Genomic DNA, 17322 nt, shown 5'->3' on the forward strand with positions numbered 1-17322 from the left:
AGGGATCAAATACTTATTTCCCCCACTGTACGTTACTGTAATCAAATACACATTTAAAGCATTACTCTTCTTAATCAGAATTCACTTTTCTCTTTAAAAAAAAAGATGGCAAGAACACTTGAAAACTTTAATTTCAAGATAATTGAATTTATTTTGTACTAGGTGCTTCATCATAGACTTCAATTTACTAAGCTACTTTAGTTTTCTAATGTGGGAATTAACCAATCTTATCTTAATATACAGGACTAACTGCTACTGCTCACTAACTCCCACATTAAACAGCTAAAATGAAAATTACTATTATGGGGCACATGGAATAGATGGAACTGAGCCTTGCCATTAATATGGTAGATAACATGGCATAGTTACTTACACCTCCAGAAGTGAAGCTAACTGCATTCTATGGTATCTACCATGCAGTTAAAGTGAATGCTACATACCTGTAGAAGGTATTCTCCGAGGACAGCAGGCTGATTGTTCTCACTGATGGGTGACGTCCACGGCAGCCCCTCCAATCAGAACACTTTCTAGCAAAGTCCTTTGCTAGTCCTCGCGTGCTGATGCGCACCGCGCATGCGCGGCCGTCTTCCCGCCCGAACCGGCTCGTGCCGGCCAGTCTCATATGTAGCAAGACAAAGAGAAGGGAAGACACAACTCCAAAGGGGAGGCGGGCGGGTTTGTGAGAACAATCAGCCTGCTGTCCTCGGAGAATACCTTCTACAGGTATGTAGCATTCGCTTTCTCCGAGGACAAGCAGGCTGCTTGTTCTCACTGATGGGGTATCCCTAGCCCCCAGGCTCACTCAAAACAACAACCATGGTCAATTGGGCCTCGCAACGGCGAGGACATAACTGAGATTGACCTAAAAAATTTACCAACTAACTGAGAGTGCAGCCTGGAACAGAACAAACATGGGCCTAGGGGGGTGGAGTTGGATTCTAAACCCCGAACAGATTCTGAAGCACTGACTGCCCGAACCGACTGTCGCGTCGGGTATCCTGCTGCAGGCAGTAATGAGATGTGAATGTGTGGACAGATGACCACGTCGCAGCTTTGCAAATCTCTTCAATAGTGGCTGACTTCAAGTGGGCTACCGACGCTGCCATGGCTCTAACATTATGAGCCGTGACATGACCCTCAAGAGCCAGCCCAGCCTGGGCGTAAGTGAAGGAAATGCAATCTGCTAGCCAATTGGATATGGTGCGTTTTCCCACAGCCACTCCCCTCCTGTTGGGATCAAAAGAAACAAACAATTGGGCGGACTGTCTGTTGGGCTGTGTCCGCTCCAGATAGAAGGCCAATGCTCTCTTGCAGTCCAATGTGTGCAGCTGACGTTCAGCAGGGCAGGAATGAGGACGGGGAAAGAATGTTGGCAAGACAATTGACTGGTTCAGATGGAACTCCGACACAACCTTTGGCAAGAACTTAGGGTGAGTGCGGAGGACTACTCTGTTATGATGAAATTTGGTGTAAGGGGTCTGGGCTACCAGGGCCTGAAGCTCACTGACTCTACGAGCTGAAGTAACTGCCACCAAGAAAATGACCTTCCAGGTCAAGTACTTCAGATGGCAGGAATTCAGTGGCTCAAAAGGAGGTTTCATCAGCTGGGTGAGAACGACATTGAGATCCCATGACACTGTAGGAGGCTTGACAGGGGGCTTTGACAAAAGCAAACCTCTCATGAAGCGAACAACTAAAGGCTGTCCTGAGATCGGCTTACCTTCCACACGATAATGGTAAGCACTGATTGCACTAAGGTGAACCCTTACAGAGTTGGTCTTGAGACCAGACTCAGACAGGTGCAGAAGGTATTCAAGCAGGGTCTGTGTAGGACAAGAGCGAGGATCTAGGGCCTTGCTGTCACACCAGACGGCAAACCTCCTCCATAGAAAGAAGTAACTCCTCTTAGTGGAATCTTTCCTGGAAGCAAGCAAGATGCGGGAGACACCCTCTGACAGACCCAAAGAGGCAAAGTCTACGCTCTCAACATCCAGGCCGTGAGAGCCAGGGACCGGAGGCTGGGATGCAGAAGCGCCCCTTCGTCCTGTGTGATGAGGGTCGGAAAACACTCCAATCTCCACGGTTCTTCGGAGGACAACTCCAGAAGAAGAGGGAACCAGATCTGATGCAGCCAAAAAGGAGCAATCAGAATCATGGCGCCTCGGTCTTGCTTGAGTTTCAACAAAGTCTTCCCCACCAGAGGTATGGGAGGATAAGCATACAGCAGACCCTCCCCCCAGTCCAGGAGGAAGGCATCCGATGCCAGCCTGCCGTGGGCCTGAAGCCTGGAACAGAACTGAGGGACTTTGTGGTTGGCTCGAGATGCGAAGAGATCTACCAAGGGGGTGCCCCACACCTGGAAGATCTGTCGCACTACACGGGAATTGAGCGACCACTCGTGAGGTTGCATAATCCTGCTCAACCTGTCGGCCAGACTGTTGTTTACACCTGCCAGATATGTGGCTTGGAGTACCATGCCGTGACGGCGAGCCCAGAGCCACATGCTGACGGCTTCCTGACACAGGGGGCGAGATCCGGTGCCCCCCTGCTTGTTGACGTAATACATGGCAACCTGGTTGTCTGTCTGAATTTGGATAATTTGGTGGGACAGCCGATCTCTGAAAGCCTTCAGAGCGTTCCAGATCGCTCGTAACTCCAGAAGATTGATCTGCAGATCGCGTTCCTGGAGGGACCAGCTTCCTTGGGTGTGAAGCCCATCGACATGAGCTCCCCACCCCAGGAGAGACGCATCCGTGGTCAGCACTTTTTGTGGCTGAGGAATTTGGAAAGGACGTCCCAGAGTCAAATTGGACCAAATCGTCCACCAATACAGGGATTTGAGAAAACTCGTGGACAGGTGGATCACGTCTTCTAGATCCCCAGCAGCCTGAAACCACTGGGAAGCTAGGGTCCATTGAGCAGATCTCATGTGAAGGCGGGCCATGGGAGTCACATGAACTGTGGAGGCCATATGGCCCAGCAACCTCAACATCTGCCGAGCTGTGATCTGCTGGGACGCTCGCACCCGCGAGACGAGGGACAACAAGTTGTTGGCTCTCGTCTCTGGGAGATAGGCGCGAGCCGTCCGAGAATCCAGCAGAGCTCCTATGAATTCGAGTCTCTGTACTGGGAGAAGATGGGACTTTGGATAATTTATCACAAACCCCAGTAGCTCCAGGAGGCGAATAGTCATCTGCATGGACTGCAGGGCTCCTGCCTCGGATGTGTTCTTCACCAGCCAATCGTCGAGATATGGGAACACGTGTACCCCCAGTCTGCGAAGTGCCGCTGCTACTACAGCCAAGCACTTCGTGAACACTCTGGGCGCAGAGGCGAGCCCAAAGGGTAGCACACAGTACTGGAAGTGACATGTGCCCAGCTGAAATCGCAGATACTGTCTGTGAGCTGGCAGTATCGGGATGTGCGTGTAGGCGTCCTTCAAGTCCAGAGAGCATAGCCAATCGTTTTCCTGAATCATGGGGAGAAGGGTGCCCAGGGAAAGCATCCTGAACTTTTCTTTGACCAGATATTTGTTCAGGTCCCTTAGGTCTAGGATGGGACACATCCCCCCTGTTTTCTTTTCCACAAGGAAGTACCTGAAATAGAATCCCAGCCCTTCTTGCCCGGATGGCACGGGTTCGACTGCATTGGCGCTGAGAAGGGCGGAGAGTTCCTCTGCAAGTACCTGCTTGTGTTGGAAGCTGTAGGATTGAGCTCCCGGTGGACAATTTGGAGGTTTTGAGGCCAAATTGAGGGTGTATCCTTGCCGGACTATTTGGAGAACCCACTGATCGGAGGTTATGAGAGGCCACCTTAGGTGAAAAGCTTTCAACCTCCCCCCGACTGGTAGGTCGCCCGGCACTGACACTTGGATGTCGGCTATGCTCTGCTGGAGCCAGTCAAAAGCTCGTCCCTTGCTTTTGCTGGGGAGCCGAGGGGCCTTGCTGAGGCGCACGCTGCTAACGAGAGGGAGCGCGCTGGGGCTTAGCCTGGGCCGCAGGCTGTCGAGAAGGAGGATTGTACCTACGCTTGCCAGAAGAGTAGGGAACAGTCTTCCTTTCCCCAAAAAATCTTCTACCTGTAGAGGTAGAGGCTGAAGGCTGCCGGCCGGAGAACTTGTCGAATGCGGTGTCCTGCTGGTGGAGCTGCTCTACCACCTGTTCGACTTTCTCTCCAAAAATATTATCCGCACGGCAAGGCGAGTCCGCAATCCGCTGCTGGATTCTATTCTCCAGGTCGGAGGCACGCAGCCATAAGAGTCTGCGCATCACCACACCTTGAGCAGCGGCCCTGGACGCAACATCAAAGGTGTCATACACCCTTCTGGCCAGGAATTGTCTGCACGCCTTCAGCTGCCTGACCACCTCCTGAAATGGCTTGGCTTGCTCAGGGGGGAGCTTATCCACCAAGCCCGCCAACTGCCGCACATTGTTTCGCATGTGTATGCTCGTGTAGAGCTGGTAGGACTGAATTTTGGCCACGAGCATAGAAGAATGGTAGGCCTTCCTCCCAAAGGAGTCCAAGGTTCTAGAGTCCTTGCCCGGGGGCGCCGAAGCATGCTCCCTAGAACTCTTGGCCTTCTTTAGGGCCAAATCCACAACTCCAGAGTCGTGAGGCAACTGAGTGCACATCAGCTCTGGGTCCCCATGGATTCGGTACTGGGACTCAATCTTCTTGGGGATGTGGGGATTACTTAATGGCTTGGTCCAGTTCACCAGCAATGTCTTTTTGAGGACATGATGCATGGGTACTGTGGACGCTTCCTTAGGTGGAGAAGGATAGTCCAGGAGCTCAAACATTTCAGCCCTGGGCTCATCCTCCACAACCACTGGGAAGGGGATGGCCGTAGACATCTCCCGGACAAAGGAAGCGAAAGACAGACTCTCAGGAGGAGAAAGCTGCCTTTCAGGAGAGGGAGTGGGATCAGAAGGAAGACCCTCAGACTCCTCGTCAGAGAAATATCTGATGTCTTCCTCTTCTTCCCACGAGGCCTCACCCTCGGTGTCAGACACAAGTTCACGGATCTGTGTCTGCAACCGTGCCCGGCTCGACTCCGTGGAACCACGGCCACGGTGGGAGCGTCGAGAAGTAGACTCCCTCGCCCGCATCGGCGAAGCTCCCTCCGCCGACGTAGTCGGGGAGCCTTCCTGGGAGGCGACCACAGTCGGTACCGCGATGCCGGAGACCTCACCCCGGGCAATGGGCCCGCCGGCGCCTCACTCAACAGTACCGGTGGCGCAAGCACCCCCGGTACCGGAGGGGTACGGCGCAACAGCTCTCCCAGGATTTCTGGGAGAACGGCCCGGAGGCTCTCGTTCAGAGCGGCTGCAGAAAAAGGCATGGAAGTCGATGCAGGCGTCGATGTCAGAGTCTGTTCCGGGCGTGGAGGCTGTTCCGGGCTGTCCAAAGGGGAGCGCATAGACACCTCTTGAACAGAGGGTGAGCGGTCCTCTCGGTGCCGATGCCTACTGGGTGCCGACTCCCTCGGCGACCCAGAGCTCTCGGTGCCGACATGGGAAGGAGACCGGTGACGATGCTTCTTCGACTTCTTGGAACGAAGCATGTCACCGGAGCTTCCCGGCACCGACGAGGAGGACGTAGAATCCAGCCGTCTCTTCCTCGGGGCCGAGGCCGAAGGAGGTCGGTCTCGGGGGGGCTGTACCGCAGGAGCCCTCAGGGTGGGGGGAGACCCACCCGAAGGCTCACCGCCACCAGCAGGGGAATGGACAGCCCTCACCTGCACTCCAGACGAAGCACCACCGTCCGACGACATCAGCAGACGAGGAGGTCTCGATACCACCGACGCCGACGCAGCCTTCTGATGACGCCCCGATGCAGAGGGCCGATGCCTCGATGCACTCAATGCACTCGGGGACGAAGATGAAGGTCCAGGCGCCGACGACGTCGATGCAGTCGATACTCCCGGTGCCGATGCCGACGAAGAGCCCGAGAACAAAACATTTCACTGGGCTAATCTCGCTACCTGAGTCCGCTTTTGTAAAAGGGAACACAGACTACAGGCCTGCGGGCGGTGACCAGCCCCCAGACACTGAAGACATGACGCGTGCCTGTCAGTGAGCGAGATTACCCGGGCGCACTGGGTGCACTTCTTGAAGCCGCTGGAAGACTTCGATGTCATGGGCGGAAAAATTGCGCCGGCGAGATCAAAACTCGAAATGGCGAAAAAGGCACCGCAAAAATTAGGGGGAAGAAAAACTTCGACCGAGGCCTAAATAGGGCCTACCCCGACGACGAAAGAAAACTTACCGGGGCAAAAACTGGAAGTATGGGAAGGGAGAAGACCATAAAGGTCCCCTTCCGACACCTTTTTTTTTTTTTGAAAGACACAGTCGATAAAAGACGCGCGAGGTCAACTTTGGGGCGCGAACGGCGAAACAAGACCGTACCGAGCGCGGACAAAAGAAGACTGGCCGGCACGAGCCGGTTCGGGCGAGAAGACGGCCGTGCATGCGCGGTGCGCATCGGCGCGCGAGGACTAGCAAAGGACTTTGCTAGAAAGTGTTCCGATTGGAGGGGCTGCCGTGGACGTCACCCATCAGTGAGAACAAGCAGCCTGCTTGTCCTCAGAGATTATGAGATATGATGAGCAGCCAGCGCTTAGCTTCCAAAACACTACCTTAATAGTGAGTCAGAGCTCGATAACCAGTTCTCCCTTACGAGTTGGGAACTGAAGTAAGGAACTCTGAATGAATATGGCCACCAGGAGGAACTACATTTCCTATGAGTCCACAGAGGTAGCCTAGGGAGACTAGGTTGGTAGGTGGAGCCAAAAGGTGAAAGCGGATGCTCATTATGAGTAATGGCTCCAAACTAAAAAGGAAAAGACTGGCATTTGCAGAAAAGGAGGTGTTCTCCCATGAGGGAGTCTGCAGTCCAAAGAAGGAGAATTCTGCCCTGAGGAAGAAAGCATGGAGACTGCGAGGCCAAAGGAAGCCACAGTTTGGGGGGAGTAGGAATGGCCAGGTCTGTAAAGCCTATTTACTCTTTTCACTGTAAGAGAAGAAACTCTTTAATATTAGTGAGAGATTGGCAGCACTTTAGTCGTCTATTGTGTTGCTGAAGGTGGAGTTTTGATAGAGTAAGTTATTCAGTCATCAGCGGTCAGTGTGTTTTTAAACACTGACCGCCGTGGCCAAAATTAGCCCCAGATTTTCAAAACTCAGCCATGTCTGGGCCCTGGCAATGAATATGCAGGTTTAATTCGTTAGGTGCTTACCACTGAGTCATATGTGGGTCCTAGCCAATATTCAGCCGTCTTATGTGGGTCCAAGCTGAATATTGGGTGGGACCCACATAAAATTATCAGCCCGATAGCTCTCCCACTCTTCTCAGTTTGTCTACCATCTGTGGCACCCCTATCGCCCCACACAATTCCATTAAACTTCTAGATGCCCCTATTGATAGCACCCTTAGGATACTCATGTATCCAACCTCCTTAAAACACTGATCATCTTATGACAACTTTGCTCTGTTTGTCCTTTTCTAGATACCATAGCAACATGACGGCAGATAACAGCCAAATGGTCCATCTATTCTGCCCATCCACAACAGCCACCATCTCCTCCTTTCCTTAGATCCTAGTCCACTTCCTTGTTCTTTCCAGACTGGACTACTTTAATCTACTCTTAGACTTCAAATCTCAGCTGTGTGAACTGCAATTAATTCAAAATACTGCCATAAAGCTTATCTTAGGTAAGAAGAAATTTGACTGGGTCACTCTTCTGCTCTTAGTGAACGTTGACTACCTGTCTCACATCGCACCCCATTTAAGAATCTTATGAAAGCCCACTAAGCTTTCTACACGGGCATTCCTTCGTTTCTTAGTAATTTACTTATACCTATTCCCCTGCTGTACTCTACACTCAGCTCAACAAAATCTTCTCATTATTCCCTCATACTTGCAGGAGCATATGCAGGATGTAAAGTGAGCCTCTTCCTTGAAAAAGCGGTATGCGAAACTTGGCCATGTCGGCGGGGGTTCCTTGATATCTTTAAGCTGCTGCCTTTTAAGATAAGTGTTTTAAGAAGCACTAGATTTTTCATGAGATTGCACAAAATATAATAAAATGAATAAAATGTCTACAAAATAATAAGGGGATTCTATGAGGATTTGCACCACACCATCTCGCTTATTGCGATGGAACAAGTTTGTTCTGATGGTTGTGTGAGGCAGTTACATCTGATGTTCCCCGGATACTAGATTGCTATCTATCTTAACCTATGCTCCATATTGATGTTTGGGACATGAGTGTGCATATATTTCTATGGGCATCTCTATTGCTTAGCGCACTAAAAACCTAGTGCGCCTTTGTTAAAGACCCTCCCCCCTAGTGAAAGGCTGGAGGAACAGCAGAGTGGCAATATTATCCATTGAGTTTGTATATTCAGCTGTATTTGGATAAGTTATCACATGTTTAATTTAGGTCTTCTCTACCTATGCATTCAGCACTGCTGACAATGCATATAGTAGCACTGAATATACATATTAATTTAGGGGCCCTTTTACCAAGCTGCATAGGCATGTATGCGTGTCCTATGCATGTCAATTCTGAACTATCGCCAGGCTACCGCATGGCCAGGGCGGTAATTTCATTTTTGACGTGCATCCGCTATGTGCGCCAGAAAATATTTTTTATTTTTCGGCACGCAGCGCTAACCGTGCGGTAATCAGCAATGTATGTGCACTGATGATTACTGCCTGGTTAACATGTGAGACCTTACCGTTAAGTCAATGGGTGGTAGTAAGGTCTCCGGTCCAAAATGGACAGTGCCAATTTTCATTTTGCCGCACATCTATTTTCGGCCCAAGAAAACCAAACCAAAACAACAAGGACTTTTTTGCAGGTGTGCTGAATAATTGACCTGAGCGTGCCCAATACACACGTCTACACCAGAGCAGGCCATTTTTTGGCGCACCTTAGTAAAAAGGACCCCACACTGCAGCCAGCACTGGCATTACAACACTGATGCCCACTCCTGAATATTACCTCCTTGTAACCGTATGACTTTAGAGACGCTAGATAAATTTTCGTGTTTTTTTTTAAACACATGACAGTCATTTTAAATCTAAAGTACAATTTTAAATCATTCTAAAATGTATAATTCTACTTCCTATGGCAAGCCTATTGCTACCAACAACAGCTACCAGGATGTTTTGAAATGAAAGTTAAAAGAACAGAACTCACAAATGAAGTGCACCAAAGAGGCAACAAATACATTTCCTGAAAACTGCACTTTGAAAACATGCTTTTTGTTTCAATTATTTTACCTCACATTGAAGGACAAACTGTTTTCCTCCTTTAATCTTCAATAAGATACATTTTTTGTCCTTAATCTGTGTTTCTTCCACTGATATTATCTGTTCCATGGTCAACAGGTTTTGCTATATTATGAAAATGAAACACGGTTAGTATGAAGGCCTGAATAGAGTAACTTTGGAAAAGAAACCCAAGAAAGTCTAGGTGCTGAGACAAATTGTCACAGATTTTCAAGACTATTTAAAAGTAGGGGAAAGTACAATTCTTAGGAAGCAAAATTATGTGAGAAAATCAGAATCCAGAAAACATTGCATAAAGAAATGTCAGTCAAGGAACAAGCAAAATAGAAGAAAAATTTTGTTTCTTACACAACAACTAATTGAAACCTTGATAACTGTAATCAAGCTTCTCTCCACCCACATAGATACCCAAAGTAGGAATCAAGATTCAACTGTAAAATAAAGACTGCAGCTTTAACGTTAGAGCCCTAATAAGGGCCAAGAGTTTTCAGGGTGACCCTGTCTGGCCAAGCAGGGTCACTGTTCCTTTCTGGATTTGTCAGGTACACAGCTATTCTCAACCTAGTCCTCGGGGCACATCTAGTTCCATTAGGTTTTCAGGATATCCACAATGAATATACATGAGTTACACTTGCATGCAATTGAGACTGTACATGCAAATCTATCTCATGAATAGTCATTGTGGATATCCTGAAAAAAACAATTGGATTAGAGCATATTCAAAAGCATGGATTAATGAATAAGAATCCTCCTTAGAACTTGATTATTCTATATCTAAACCAACCACCTACTAATCCCTCTAAACTGATTATATTAGCCATATTATCATATATTTTTTTTCTTTTTCATTATATGTTATGTAAATTATTCCACAGACATATCTTCCTTAATTCTTACATAGTAATATATTAATTTAGAACAAACCTCTTACTCTGTTCATAACTATATCTTTTGCAATATAATGTAAGCTACATTGAGCCTGCAAATAGGTGGGAAAATGTGGGGTACAAATGTAGCAAATAAATAAATAAACATGGATTTAGTGAAGGGAAATCTTGCCTCACCAATCTACTACATTTCTTTGAAGGGGTGAACAAACATGTGGATAAAGGGGAGCCGGTTGATATTGTGTATCTGGATTTTCAGAAGGCGTTTGACAAAGTACCTCAAGAAAGACTCCAGAGGAAATTGGAGAGTCATGGGATAGGAGGTAGTGTTCTATTGTGGATTAAAAACTGATTAAAAGATAGAAAACAGAGAGTACGGTTAAATGGTCAGTATTCTCAATGGAGAAGGGTAGTTAGTGGGGTTCCACAGGGCTCTGTGCTGGGACCGCTGCTTTTTAACATATTTATAAATGACCTAGAGATGGGAGTAACTAGTGAGGTAATTAAATTTGCCGATGAAACAAAGTTATTCAAAGTCGTTAAATCGCTGGAGGATTGTGAAAAATTACAAAAGGACCTTACAAGACTGGGAGACTGGGCGTTTAAATGGCAGATGATGTTTAATGTGAGCAACTGCAAAGTGATACATGTGGAAAAGAGGAACCCAAATTATAGCTACGTCATGCAAGGTTCCACGTTAGGAGTCACGGACCAAGAAAGGGATCTAGGTGTCGTCGTTGATGATACGTTGAAACCTTCTGCTCAGTGTGCTGCTGCGGCTAAGAAAGCAAATAGAATGTCAGGTATTATTAGGAAAGGAATGGAAAACAAAAATGAGGATGTTATAATGCCTTTGTATCGCTCCACGGTGCGAACGCACCTCGAATATTCTGTTCAATTCTGGTCACTGCATCTCAAAAAAGATATAGTGGAATTAGAAAAGGTGCAGAGAAGGGTGATGAAAATGATAAAGGGGATGGGACAAATTCCCTATGAGGAAAGGCTAAAGCGGCTAGGGCTCTTCAGCTTGGAGAAAAGGCGGCTGAGGGGAGATATGATAGAGTTCTATAAAATAATGAGTGGCGTTGAATGGGTAGATGTGAAGCGTCTGTTCACGCTTTCCAAAATACTAGGACTAGGGGGCATGCGATGAAGCTACAATGTAGTAAATTTAAAACGAATCGGAGAAAATTTGTCTTCACTCAACGTGTAATTAACCTCTGGAATTCATTGCCAGAGAATGTGGTAAAGGTGGTTAGCTTAGGGAAGTTTAAAAAAGGTTTGGACGGCTTCCTAAAGGAGAAGTCCATAGACCGTTATTAAATGGACTTGGGAAAATCCACTATTTCTGGGATAAGCAGTATAAAATGTTTTGTACATTTTTGGGATCTTGTCGGGTATTTGTGACCTGGATTGGCCACTGTTGGAAACAGGATGCTGGGCTCGATGGACCTTTGGTCTTTCCCAGTATGGCAATAATTATGTACTTATGTGTGTCCTGAGGACTGGGTTGAGAATGGCTGGTCTAGTGTCTCACCGAGCTTTTGCAGCCTGATTCAGGGACCAGCATCTAAGCATTTTCTCACATTTACTGTTGATAATCCCCTCTTCTTCCCTTTCCATCTTTAACTTTTAACCTTAATTCACCCAAACTGTGACAACACTCAGAGAACACAACACAGTCTAAAAGAATAACAACATAAAATTACTTGTATAACAGGAAGTGACTAACTAAGCATGTTAAAAAAAAAAAAAGCCAGTGAGAGAGCAGGTTGCTCATTTGGCTGTAGGGGCTGCAAAAGAAACTCAGGTCAACACCTGTGGCCCCTTTAAATACAGCATCTGCTCCTTTACTCCCACCCTTGACCAATCCTATGCCAATGAGGTCTTCAGTTTACTGAGTCAGAACATTATGAGGCACACCGGACCTGGCATGCTCTCTCTATTCCACTCTTCTTTCCCCATACCCAGCGTGACAATGATCTCAAAGCAGGCTGCAAAGTGAATAAGGGAAAATTGCCAGGACCATGAAGGCAACTGAGTGAGGCCATGTGCAAATGAGGCTACTTGCAACATCCTTGCATGCTGAGAAGTACTGACTCTTTGAGCAGAAGTTTCAGGCTTATGCTAATTCAATCCCTGTGTGTGCCAGTATGGATCCAGTATATACACTTACATTTTTATGAGCACTATTTGTAATTAGAGATATAAAGAGAGGGAAAACAATTTTATAGATGGGAAAATGGGGAACTTTGAGGCATGTAGGTTTAAATCTATTTGACTTTTACTAAAACAAATACTTGGCAGATGTATTTTCTGGTTGTTTGGATTTTTTAAATTAATACTATAACTTTACTATAGCTTGTTAGCCACATTGAACTCGAAATTGTACTGGACAATATGGGTATAAATGTCATAAATAAATAAATAGGCCATTTTAGAAGTGATTTTAGAAAGTATGCATATACTCCACGGGACATAGAAATGAAAAGGGGGTGTGGTGGGGCATGGCTTCAGCATGTCACCAAAATAAATGTGTATGTCCCATTATACAATGGAAAGTCGTGTTTATACTGAAATAATGTTCACATTGGCTTTAGCACCTGCCCCAGGGCTTGAGCAATTCCAGCTCCCAGTGTAGTGTAGATCTGTGGTCTACATCAAGGGACATTGAATGACCCTGTAGAAGAGGAAAAAAAGAGTAACATCTGGAGAGCCTTGTATACCAATGCCCGCAGTATGGGAAACAAACTTCTAGATCTAGAGGCTACAATGATAGAAGCGAATTTAGTGGCGGTCACAGAGACGTGGTTCATGGAGAACCTTGACTGGGATATAGCTATACCTGGCTATAATCTATTCAGGTAGGACAGGGTAGGGAAAAAGGGTGGGAAACCATTTGGCATCTAGTGATAACCGAATGGTGTGGTTCAATATTAAGACAGAGGAAAGGGCTAATTCAAGACTGAAGGTACTGGATTTCAAAAGAACTAACTATGCTGAGATGGGGGAGTTTCTCAAAGAAAAGTTAGTAGGATGGGAACTGCTGAAGGAAGTAGAACAGCAGTGGACAAGACTGAAAGGAGCTATTTTAAAGGCAACTAACCTTTATGTTAATAAATTACATAAAGGAAAGAGGAAAAGAAGGCCGCTCTGGTTCTCAAATGTAGTAGCTGAAAAGGTAAGGGAAAGGAGGTTAGCCTTCATACATTATAAGACAGCTCAGAAAGAAGAGGACAGGCAAGAATACCTGGATAAGATAAGAGAATCTGGAAAAGCCGTCAGGAAAGCGAAGAGGCAAATGGAAGAAAAGATAGCTAATACAGTAAAATTGGGTGATAAGACATTTTTCAGATATGTGACAGGAAGAAGTGCCATAATAGCATTGTGAGGCTCAAAGCTGAGGGGGAGGAATATGTGGAAGCTGATAAGGATAAAGCTAAACTGCTTAACAACTATTTCTGTTCTGTGTTCACAAATGAAAGGTGGAGGGTAGGACTGCAGAAAACAAATGCAAATGGGGATGGATGTATGGTGGACCAAGACCCATTCTCAGAGGACTGTGTTCGTGAGGAACTAGTTAAAAGTAGACAAAACGATGGGGCCTGATGGGATACATCTGCCATCATGTTTCTAAGAGACATTTTTGACTGTTAACGTCTGTGACTTCAGTCTGGTCCTTCTGAATATCTTCCGCTTGACTTGTTGTTTCCTTGTGTGTTTTTGCGGGAGAATTGGACTCTCTTTGTTGTTCTTTAGAATACCTTACCATCCCTGGACCAGCTTGATATCTTCTCTATGCTCACCCCTGAATTCCCCCCCCCCAAAAAAAAAAAAACTATATCCTCTGCCATACGGCCACATTAGCATGCACAACTTAAGGCGCCATTCAGGACATTCAGGACAGGCGGCTGGAATCAGCGCTAAAACGGTCCTTTGAGATTTCGGGCCTAGCCTTAAGGGCATTGTTATTTATTTTACCATTGTTTTTATAATTTTTATTATGTTTTACTACATTCTGTATAATTTTCTTTTTAATTGTCTTTTGTAAACCAAAAAGCTCTCTGAACAGGCGGTATATCAAACTTGAAACATAGAGAGATTCTATATAAGCATTTTGTTGAAGTTTTCTACTCAGGTTTTCCTTTCCTTTGTGGCTACAGACTCCCCTGAATCTTCTTTCTCTCTCCATTCTTGGAAATCCTTTAGCAGGACCTCTTGACTCCTAGTCTCTCTTGAGATCTGAAACAACACTGTACACTTTTTCACACTGGTCAGTTCCCTTAATCATGGATGGTTCCTATTTCACAATCTCAAAAAAAAAAATCATTCAAAGAATAAGACTTCTTAGACACAAAAATCTTGCTAGCATGAGAAATCTGTCAGCCAATCATCCTGCAGCAGTGCCCAGGCTATGAGTCTTGGGAAGCAAAGTGAACATGCATGACATGCATGATCTATTGAACATGACACAGAAAGGGAGTAGGTGGTAAACAGTCTAAGCTCCAGGCTTACCTCACCCAGCCCTTTGCCCTGTAATTGGCTCTTTTATTCAGTATGCACACAGAAGTCACTGCCCAAGCAAGATTCTAGAGCCAGAGACTGCATGAGTGAGTAAGACAGAGAGGGAGAAGGTTCTGGTTTTTCTTTTTAACTAGGTGACCTCCAGCACTTGATCCTGTTCTTGTAGCTGAGGTGTCTGCAAGTATACCAAGTTGTAGCTTTTGGACCTTTCACTTTCCATTTGGGATGGGGTCTTCTTTTCTTTTGATTGTGAGTGCCACAAGTTGCTGCCATCACATCCTGCCAGAAATTTGCATTTAGCTACACATCCTCTCACGCCAGTTCTCCAGATAATCATTGGCTTTGCACTTTTTCTTCAGTAATAGGTAAAAAGAAGCTCTGGAACTTACTCCTAGAGGGGTTATGTTTAAATGGAGTGAAGGAGTGGCCTAGTAGTTAGGGTGGTGGACTTTGGTCCTGAGGAACTGAGTTCAATTCCCACTTCAGGCACAGGCAACTCCTTGTGACTCTGGGCAAGTCACTTAACCCTCCATTGCCCCATGTAAGCCACATTGAGCCTGCCATGAGTGGGAAAGTGCAGCATACAAATGTAACAAAAAAAAAAACCTCAAAGAAAAAGGTGAAAGCCTGGCTCTTCTTCCAAGCCTTTAATACACAGTGTGATTGACTAAACACCATTCTGCACCTGGACTAACTTGTTACACATACTGTAACTTAGCCCAGTTCCTTATATCTTGTTTAATTGTACAAAGAACTTGCCTTGAGTTTAGTCATCCATCTATTTATCCCAACTGACTCCGTACCACCCATCTTGTCCTCATCTATATATCTGCACTTGGCACCTATTGTAGAAAAACATTTGAATGTTCTAATGCATGCTAATTAGGTATTTCATTAGTATTATGCTGACATCATATTATATCTCTGTTATTTGAATTCAGCATTGTTAAATGTGTATATTTTTTATCCTGTTTCATGGTAGTCCTATTATTAGTTCTCAATTTGCTATTTTCAAGTTTACTTCATTCTTTGTATTTAAGTTTATGTTTGGTCATTTTACAACTGTTATGCTGTTAACACAATTGTTAAGTTTTATGTTAAACTGCACCTGCTGTACACCACCTTGGGTGAATCTCTTCATAAAGGCAGTTAATAAATCCCAATAAATAAATAAATAAATAAATAAATAAATATTGGTGCTAATTAGCTCATTATTCAATTAAATTGTATACATAAAATTGGGCATGTGCCCAAATTTGTACATGCAATTTTTAGTGCTTTTAAACAATTCAGGGGTTAATGCACAGTAACTACAAATTTTGACTATGGTCCTTATATGCAATATTTTTAAACTTAATAGTGCTACATACTATATATATTAAAGATTTACACATACCCGAGACTCTCCTTCACCTCTCCATTCAAGTCGGTTTGGAAAGAGGTAAAAGTACCGCCTCTGCCACTGAGTTAGGAATGGGTTGCCTAGTTTCAGCATGTACCCGTGCATAATGCAATCCTTTCCCAGTGCATAATCTGCAGCAAGAAATCATACATCAAAACTTAAAACCAGACAGAAAGACAAGTATAATTTATAGATTTGCCTATATAAATAAAATTAGGATCAACAAACAAGCTGTAGGCGATATCTTTTTATTAGACTAATTTAATGTTTCTTTGACAAGCTTTCAAGAGCTATCCTCACAAAACCTTGCTTGTTGACCTTTATTTTCACATATCCAAGTGGACTAACATGAAAATCACAATTCTCTGCTCTCATATTGTATATAAAGGTCCATTTCATAAAGGAAGGTTAAGATCGGAAATTCAGACATCCATGTCAAAATGTGCTCAATGTGGTATATTTAAAAAAGGCGCTGCTGAATGTGGAGTCTTCTGTAAAATGCCTATAAGGGTAACAAAAAATTCACATGTATTTACTGGCACACACAGCAGGCGCAGCCACTTTGGAAATGCACGTGTGGAAAACATACATAACATGAACGCTACACTTTTATATGAACACTAGCCGTTGAGCCCGTAAAAACGGGCTGGTATTGGGGTTTTCCTTCCCCCTCCCTCCCCGCAAGGTCGCCACCGCTACCGTCCCCCCCTCCCCCCACCCCCGGAGTTGCCGCCATCCCTCCACCCGGCCTGGACCTTCTCTCCGCTACTAAACTTACACATCCATTCGCCGGAACGCAGCATGCACATCAGCTGAGCTGCCGTCGGCCCTTCCTTCTCTGCCTGTGTCCCGCCCTCCTGTGACGTAACGTCAGCGAGGGCGGGACACAGGCAGGGAAGGAAGGCCGACGGCAGCTCAGCTGATGTGCATGCTGCGTTCCGGCGAATGGATGTGTAAGTTTAGTAGTGGAGAGAGAGGGCCCGGGCCGGGTTGGGGGGGGGGGGAGGAACGGTAGCGGCGATCTCAGGCGGGCGGGCGGAGCGGTTAGCGGTATCAACCTCGGCGGCGCAGTTTTCCTCTCTGTCCCGCCCTCGTCATCACGTATTGACGCGGGGGCGGGACAGAGAGGGAAGTCTCTACTGCGCATTTGCGAGTGAGTCGGTCACTCGCCGTTTATATGTTTGATGGCTATTTCGCAACCACCAGGTATA

General features: G+C 46.0%; 1 protein-coding gene across 1 annotated transcript in view; it reads right to left on the reverse strand.

The window, feature by feature from the left end:
- Positions 1-17322, reverse strand: part of GRK3 (G protein-coupled receptor kinase 3) — a 441692-nt gene that overhangs the window by 2528 nt on the left and 421842 nt on the right. The window contains exons 19-20 of the mRNA XM_030219404.1: positions 16106-16242; positions 9290-9403 (exon numbers count right to left, since the gene is read on the reverse strand). Coding sequence (XP_030075264.1) covers positions 9290-9403; positions 16106-16242 — 251 coding nt within the window. The remainder of the gene's footprint in view (positions 1-9289; positions 9404-16105; positions 16243-17322) is intronic.

This window comes from Microcaecilia unicolor, chromosome 11 (assembly GCF_901765095.1).
Source record: "Microcaecilia unicolor chromosome 11, aMicUni1.1, whole genome shotgun sequence".
Taxonomy (NCBI): Eukaryota; Metazoa; Chordata; class Amphibia; order Gymnophiona; family Siphonopidae; genus Microcaecilia; species Microcaecilia unicolor.